Below are 8,261 nucleotides of genomic sequence, written 5' to 3'. Positions count from 1 at the left end.
CAACAAAAGCAAAAACACCCTATCCTCAACCCAACCTTGGATAAACCTTCTCCTCCTTCTCCTCCACAGTTTCAACCATATCCTATGGCTGTTACTTATCCTGCACCCTCACCGCCTATTTCTACCTATCCATCACCTTCACCTTCTCCTCCTCAAACTAAACCTAAATATCCTCCTATAGGTGCCATAACTCCATCTGGTGATGATGTTCTCACAGATCTTCTCACCACCCTAGCTCTTCAAGAACCAATCCCTGTCCCTTCTTTCATGAACACAGGCCCAGACCCTCCACCTGTCCCATATCCTGCACCTCCTACTGTTGATGAAATGGATGGTGATCAGGATGACCCTATGGTCCATAATCCTGAACCTGCACCACAGCCCCAGCCCCCTCCAACATATGCTCCATTTTCCAACCAAGATCCTAAACAGTTCTTTACCTTGGATGATGTCCCTGTCTCAAAATGGGCATCTAAGTTTGTTGATTTCCATGCCTGGATTAATGCTGAACTTCTACAAGAAGGTGCTACATCAGTCAGTGTTCTGACTAAGTTTGTTGCACGTCTTCAAGGAAAACTCAGGGAATGGTATTTAGCTCTTGGTGGTTATAGACAATTACAGCTTGTTCAACTTCCTGAAGGCCAGTTCATTACAGTCTTATATCAAGAATTCCTTGGTCCTGTCTCGAATGATATTACAAAAGCTCGTGAAGAGTTTTTACAGTTAAAGTGTTGCTCTCTAGCTCGTCCAGATCTTGACAAACACTATACTCGTATGACAGACAGGTTCCATAAGATTGGCGGCCTTGATGATGAGAACCTAAAGCAGATCTTCCTGAACTCACTTCCAGATCCTCTTGGTGCTGATACTCTGCAGTTCTTACGCAATCAGAACATTGCTCTAGCCTCTTGCAGCATCGGCTCTCTATACAGCTTTGCTCTCACAGCCCTTGACAAACTCTGTAATGTCAAGAAAATCTGGAAAGAGTTACAATCAAAGTCTGATAAAGTGTCTTCTGCCTGTGACACTTCCTGGATGAAGATCAAGTGTAAAAGTTCTGATCACTCTTGTGATTGTCCTACAAAGAAGCCCTTCCATCATAAGCAGTTCTTTCCTTCCTCCAGAAAGCACAAGAAACGGTTTCCTTTTAAGCCTTCTCGGTTTAAACGGTTTAAGCCTCAGTGGAAATTCCTTCGGAAAAAACAATTCCGTGGGAAATCCAAGAATACTTCTTGCTTCATTTGTGGAAAAGAAGGACATTTTGCTAAGAATTGTCCTAACAGAAGTAAGAAGGACAAGGTGCTCCATATGCTTGCCTCTCTCCATCATGATGATCTACAAGATGCTGACCTTGAATCTCTGTATTCCCTAGATGCCGAACCAACTGACCTCTCCCTCTTTGCTATAGATTACCCAGATGAGGTTGATCCCCAACACCAGGTTGATCCCCAACACCTCACAGACTCAGACCCAGAGTCTTCCTTCTCCGAGTCCGAGGAATCAGATCCCCTCTACCAGGTTATTCCTTTCCTTCCCCCTAGACAACACTCAACACCTCTTCCTTGCCAGTCTATTATCTTACCCCATGCTGCAGTAACCCTTATCCCTGAACCTTATGCTAAACCAGTCCATCTGATAGCTTTTCTTGATACAGGTGCTGCAACGACCATTTTGTCCCCTAAAGTTCTTCCAAACCAGTCCTGGAAACCTCAAGTTCCTCCTCTACCATTTTTAGCAGCTAATGGTGAAACATTTCATATCACCCTAGTTACTAAAAAACCCATTAAAATCCAACTTCTACCTACCCTTTCCTTTACCCATATTATGTTAGGATCCCAGTGTCCCATATTAGTGTTTTCTGGGAGAAAGTTCTTGCTATGAGTTAGTGTTCTTGAGAGATCTCCATTGTAACATTTTCTTACATCATATAGTGAATCATTTTCTTCTTCGCCTGAGGACATTGCATATCACATTAGTGTGTGTACCTCGTTGAATCTCTGCATCATCTTGTTTGAATATCTTCCTTTTTCTTCATGTTTGTTGGTGTTTGTTCTAACAATTACCTGCTCTATTATGTGCTTAGAGAACCCTTCCTCTAGACCGGTGCAACTGAAATTATTGGTCATGGACTAAAGTGTGATTTTCCTCCTTTGCTTTATTTATTGAGCATACATATATGACTTTGCATGATTGAGCAGCTTCTGCAAACACCAATTGGAAAAGAAAGATTAGATTAACGTTAAAATAATGAATATTATAGATATTGGATATCTTCTCCGAGTCGGTGAAAAAAATGAAAAGCAAAGATAGAACAAGAGGTACCATTCTTCAATTAATTTTAGAATATAGAAGGAGGTAGCATTTTTTTGTTCCTCCTATTGGTTATAACATGAGGTAGTATTCTTTGTCTTTGTGTTTTGAGAATGTATGTGGTGTATGTATTTGTGAGAGATAGTGGTGTGTGAGATAGAAAAAGAAAGAGTAAGAGGGGAATGGGAAGGTGAGAGATGCGTGCAAGGGGAAAGAGGGTCAATTTGACTAATGCTATGTGAAATTGGTCACATTTGAGCTCTAATGTGTTTCATCCTACTGGACTATTTTTTTTTGTGCTATGAAATTTGTGCCACAGAAGAAACTAAAGTCTAGGGAGTCCATATTAACAATCATAGATGGCCATCCACCCTTTTCCACCCTTTTCTGTGGTAGTAAACATGTACTATCTATGAGTTTGCCTGACCTAGACCCCTAACCCCTTCCTCGGACCACAATCTAACAAGAACCCTAACTCGTGGTAAAACATTTCTGATCAAGTCAGTTATGTTTCTTTTACCCTATGAGTCCTACACCCAAATATAGGGACAATTCCCAATCAAGAGACCGCCAGACTTATACCACTCTTTTTACAAGGAGAGAGGTCCATGAGACCTCGCTAGTCCTCATAGTGGGGTATCTTCCTTCCCAAATGAAGTCTACTATGTTGACGAACTAAGGCTTTCCATCTAATGTTTATGCATTGACAGAGTTGTCATGTGAAGGATGGTCTCTTCTTTCCACCAGAATTGGCTCTATCTGGGGATGGGAGTCAAAATTGATCTTTGATGCGAGGGTGGCTAGAGCAGCAAACCAGTTGTTATCTCTTTAGAAGTATTTGAAATTGATATATGTGAACCATTTCATCAAGTTCTCTACATATTCATGATAGAATTTCAACTTCTCATTCCTGCTCTTCCACTTTCCTTGGACTTGGTAGATTACAATTAATGAATTACCAATTAAACACTTCCAATTTCTTGATCTCAATGGAAATGGCTGCTTTTAGACAAATGATCCAAGCTTCATATTAAGCCATGTTGTTGGTGGTTAAACTCCAATCTGAATGCTATTGGTATACATGATCTTTCGGGAGTTACTAGTGGACTACCAACTCCACATCCTCGTTGATTAACTACCCCATCGAAGAATAATTGCCAAGTACTTCTTTCTCCTTCTATACTAGCATATGCTACCTCCTCATCAAGGAACAAATCTGACACATGACGTGTATCTATTATTGGATAAGTGGAATTGTTCTGTTTTGGGGAATGCCCTTAATGGTCTTTCATGGGACATATGTAATGTCAAATTCCGTTATAAGTAACAATCGATGAGTAAGTTTTCCAGGCAAAGCCAAATTCTAGAATAGATATTTGCGTGGATCCATCATGGAGATTAGAAATATCAGGTATGTTAACATGTAATTTGCAGTTTCCTAGTTGCCCATATCAAAAAGCTGCACGAGTCTTCTCAACAGTTGTATACCTTGTCTCATAGTTAATGATTTTCTTTGTCAAATAGATGTGTAAACAATCTAGTCAAGCTTGTTACTACCTTAACTGAACAATTAAAATCAAGAGATGAAACTTGGAGGTAGGAGAGAACGTGGAAGAATTTGTATTTTCCTTTTGTAGTCAGTATCTTTTATTATCTTCTTTGCATTATTATTATTTTTTATTTTATTGTTTTTTTTTGAGAAATAAGCGAACTAAAATTTCTGTTGGGCATCATCGAACATGGAAGAAGTGAATAAGTTACGTGCACAAGATTATCGCCAACTGGTTGTGTAACCCCCGCATCAACACAGAGGCCAATGAGCGCACGCATGGGCATATACACGAACGAGATTTTTGATTTTCCAAGGGGTGGCTGGAAATTTCACGTGCTCATGTGTCTGGGGTCTCTATGTAAGGATGTGAAATTGAAATCAAAATCAAAATCGTTTGCCAAAATTGAGTTGTGCCGTTTACACCAAAACCCTGAAACCATTTATTAAATGGTTCAGTTTTGGTTTTAAAACGAAAACCATGAGTCGATTTTGGTTTTAAAGTTTAAACTGTTAAACTGATTAACATATACGCAGTAAGTTTAAGTCATTCAATGTTAAGATCACATACATTTCAAAAAAAAAAAAAAAAGTTTACATCAAATAACTATTAATAAAAGCAGATAACAAAAAGCAATTCAATTCAATATTACAATTTACATCCATTTCACCTACAAATTTTAAAGGTATAGAAGTTGTTTGGATAAAAATTAGAAAACATAAAAAACCATTCAAAATCGTTTAAACCGAAACTGTTTATGGTTTCGATTTTAATCTATGAAACCGTTTACTACATGGTTCGGTTTGATTTCACCTAAAAAATCTTGCACTGAACTGAATTGAATTGTATAATTGGAACCAAACCGATTAACACCCTTACCTCTATGTGCAAGGGCTACACGACCATGCAACCCTCTTTTTCCCATAAATTATTCACTTATTGGCTGAAGTTCAATCATTTTGGACTGATTTTGAGATTTTGGCTGACTTGGTGGGTTCTTTGTTATTAAGCCAAAACAAACAATTCTCTAGTGACTCGATTTAATTCAGACCGAGTCTTGTCAATATTTTATTTTCAACCAAATCTACATTATTCTTGATCAAGTTTACGATTTCTTTTCTTACTTGACATGGGTGACTCGGGCTCATATTTTTTACTTGATCAGCTCACTCGAGGCAAATAAAAATATTGAAAACTTGATCAAGAGCGAGTCAAAGATTAATTTTCTTACAAAGAAAAAATCCTCGTCCGGTTGTGTGTCCAAACACATTGCCCTCATAAAAAGACCGCCCTCCCCCTATGTGGATCTTCATGCACTATCTCCTATTGGCCCAGACACTGGCATAGGCCCACGCTGACCTGGCAGCAAACCTCCACCCTTTTCTAATTTGCAGAATATTGCCTTTTTTGGAACCCAAAATATTTCTTTTATATTTGCAAAATATTGCCATTTCAGAACCCAAAAATTTCCTTTATATTTTATCAATGGGCCGCGTGATGTCCAACATTTCCTTACATTTCCTTCGAAACCGGTTGGGTTAACAAATGCCGGGTGAACGATAGAAACCAAATCGGGGCATTATAAAGCCATTGACCCTTTTTCCACCCTTTCCTTCGATCCCATCTATGGTGGTTTATCAATCACAGCTCCTGCAAATGAATCTGTCTTCGGAAATATAAAAGAATGAAACCCACGACGGAGCAGATCAAGGGAGTAAATTAGATCGAAGAGGGCAAAGGTAGCTTTGCTTCTTCTTCTTCATTTCTATTGAAGGAGGAGAGAAGCAATGGCCCAGATCTTCGAGTACTTCGTTGTTTGCGGGATAGGTCCAGAGATCCGAACCCTCGATGGGAACAGAGGATTCCATGGGACTGGTGTCATGTACTTGCCTTCTCTCCTCGATCAATTCCCTCCCTCTAATCACTCCCTTTACCCTCCTCCGCCGCCTCAGCTTCCCACAGTAAGTTGAAATAAGCTGCTATCTTTCGCTTCTCATTTGATTCCTGAATTAGTAATTCATGGTCTCTTGGATTTGTAACATTAGCTTCTCTGGTTGATGTTTGTAATGGAAATTTGTAATTAATGCTTTTACTTAAATGCTACTGCTGTTGTTCCATTATATTGAATTGTATAGAGAACTGGAATTTAGAATGCAGTTCGTGATTTACAGAACTATATATTTAGCTGTACAAATTGTGTTTAAGTGGAAAGATAAGGTCAAAGAGGATTAATGATGACTTGCGTATGGTGATCTTATAAATCTTGGCACAACCCATTCATCAGCCATGATGTTTTCTACGTAAAAACAGATGAATAAGGTCATTGAGAGGGCTCTTTTAAATTGCAAATGCTGATGTGAATTGGTGGGCAAGCCCAGCAATTGCAAAACTAATCAAACTAAGTAGCCAGAGGGCTGGGGAAGAGCTTCTAGGCATTATCCGTCGAAGTAAGGTTTCATGCCATTGATTTAGTTGTTATCTGAGGCCCACTGGACCATGTTATAGGATGTCAAAGCGAATAACTGATACGAGGCTGAGCCTTACGGTGCTCTCTGCTTTATGCCATGACAGATTGTTCTGGATTTCCACAACTTTCCCACCCTGAAACAAAGAAATTAAACAAAGGGAAGACGCATCCCAACTTCTGACCAATCCTCTTGTGTACTAATGAAGGAAAAAAGGAAAAAATTTAATGCATTAAAACCCCATTGCGCTGATTGATTCATTATGTTGGTGCATTTTTTAATTCCAAGAAGGAATTCTGCTAGCATACTCTACAGACTGCCTAATGGAACCCAAAAGCGACTTAACTATTTGGTAAAGAAACATGGGGTGGACTTGCATTGGGTGGTATTTTTCTATTCTGGGTTATGGCCTTTGAGCTTGATGGTTGCTATGTGGTGATATTCTTGGTTTCAGGATTGTGTAGATTGTGGAAACCAAGTGTGCATCAACGGTGCTTGTGTGGAGACCTTGACAACACTAGGTATGGCCATGAAAGCAGAGAAAAGAGAACTATTGTCATGAGAGAATTTTTGGATTTCATCAGCCGGAAGATTCTAATTGTATAATTCCAGGCGTATATATTAATGAGTAGCTTCGGGGAATACTTTGAAGGCCAAATCCAGGCAAATTGTTGTCCTTAAACCAACTTCTGATCCCCTTCCCTTGCTGCTTACTATTGATTTGGCCCCCATGCATTTTGAGTTTTTTTATCTATCATGTCTAGACCTCCATCATTTAATAGCTGAAGGTGGAATGCTGTAGTTGAGCTAGTTGAGGCAGGTTCCCTTATCAGGGGAAATTGAAATTATAAGGTAGAAGCTAACGATCTGGAGACAGGCATTCACTGTAGTAGATTTAACAAAAGTGGAACTTCTCGCTAGATTGTAACACCACAGAGTGGATAATGAGCATGCTCTCTTTGGAAGAGGATATTACTAGAGGAACCAATTATAAATTTACTTTGAAAGATTATTAAGGCTGAGGAGATAAACAGGAGACAGAAGTCACATTTCTCATTGCTTAAGGAGGTCCCTACAACACTTCACATTTATGGGGTACCAAGCAAGAGTGTTCCATCTTGAAACACAAGAGATAATTAATAGATAGTTATTGAATGACATGGAAGAACTACTTTATTTTGTTATCCAACTGTACAAGTTACATATAGATCTACGTAGAAGGGTGGATTTCCCTCAGCTTCCTGAAGAAATTTGTACATTGGCTTCACAAGCCATTTTCGAGGGAGAATCCACAAAAGCTATGGAGGATCTAATAGTGACTGAGCAGCAAGCCTTGACTGATTTTCCATCTCTTTTTTTTTTTTGGGTGGATAAAATTCATTACCAAAGAGAAAAAGAAACAAGGGGGACCCTAGGGGGAAAGGTTATGCAAGGCACTAGGCCAAAAAAAAAAAATACAAAAGCAACCACACCGTAGGGGGGGGTGTGGGAGATTCCAAGAGGCAATGATTAGCCGATTCTGGGTGAGTCAACATATTTGAAGGTCACTGATGGCAATTTGCTTTAACATCAAAGAGATGAGGTCCCAAATATGATGAAAAGATCTGGAATTGGAAGTCCATCTTCTGAAGTTTCGCTCGAACCAAATGTGATGAATGGCAGCGATTAACACAAGCTTACCCACTTTGTCACAAATTGAGGAACCACCAAAGGTAGTGTCAACCTAGATCCAGTCCCGCTGAAAAGGCAAAATCCTATGACGTCGAGGCCAACAATGAGCAAGAAAGCCAGTCCAAGTCTTGTAGGAGTAGAGGCAGTTGAATAAGAGGTGGTCCACATCTTCAATGACATTCCAACGTAGAATGTAGGAAGGGGAGATTGGGATATGCCTTTGGATGAGGAAGAACTGCATTGGAAGGCAGTAAGAGAGCATGCC

General features: G+C 39.5%; 1 protein-coding gene across 1 annotated transcript; it reads left to right on the top strand.

Moving 5' to 3' along the window:
• Positions 1 to 5,385: 5,385 nt before the first annotated feature.
• Positions 5,386 to 7,294, top strand: LOC122066711 (DENN domain and WD repeat-containing protein SCD1-like). Its single transcript, XM_042630554.1, has 2 exons — positions 5,386 to 5,821; positions 6,780 to 7,294. The coding sequence occupies exons 1-2, from the start codon at positions 5,648 to 5,650 to the stop codon at positions 6,885 to 6,887; spliced, it is 282 nt and encodes a 93-aa protein (XP_042486488.1). The 5' UTR covers positions 5,386 to 5,647; the 3' UTR covers positions 6,888 to 7,294.
• The last annotated feature ends 967 nt before the right edge of the window (positions 7,295 to 8,261 follow it).

Source organism: Macadamia integrifolia, unplaced genomic scaffold (assembly GCF_013358625.1).
Source record: "Macadamia integrifolia cultivar HAES 741 unplaced genomic scaffold, SCU_Mint_v3 scaffold2542, whole genome shotgun sequence".
In the NCBI taxonomy this organism is placed as follows: domain Eukaryota; kingdom Viridiplantae; phylum Streptophyta; class Magnoliopsida; order Proteales; family Proteaceae; genus Macadamia; species Macadamia integrifolia.
Note: the sequence above shows the minus strand (reverse complement) of the source record. Positions and strands in the feature narration are given on the sequence as shown.

Coding starts and splice junctions, on each gene's coding strand:
- LOC122066711 (XM_042630554.1), top strand. CDS start 5,648: ATGGCCCAGATCTTCGAGTACTTCGTTGTTTGCGGGATAGGTCCAGAG. Junction 5,822..6,779: donor CGCCGCCTCAGCTTCCCACA/GTAAGTTGAAAT, acceptor TCTTGGTTTCAG/GATTGTGTAGATTGTGGAAA.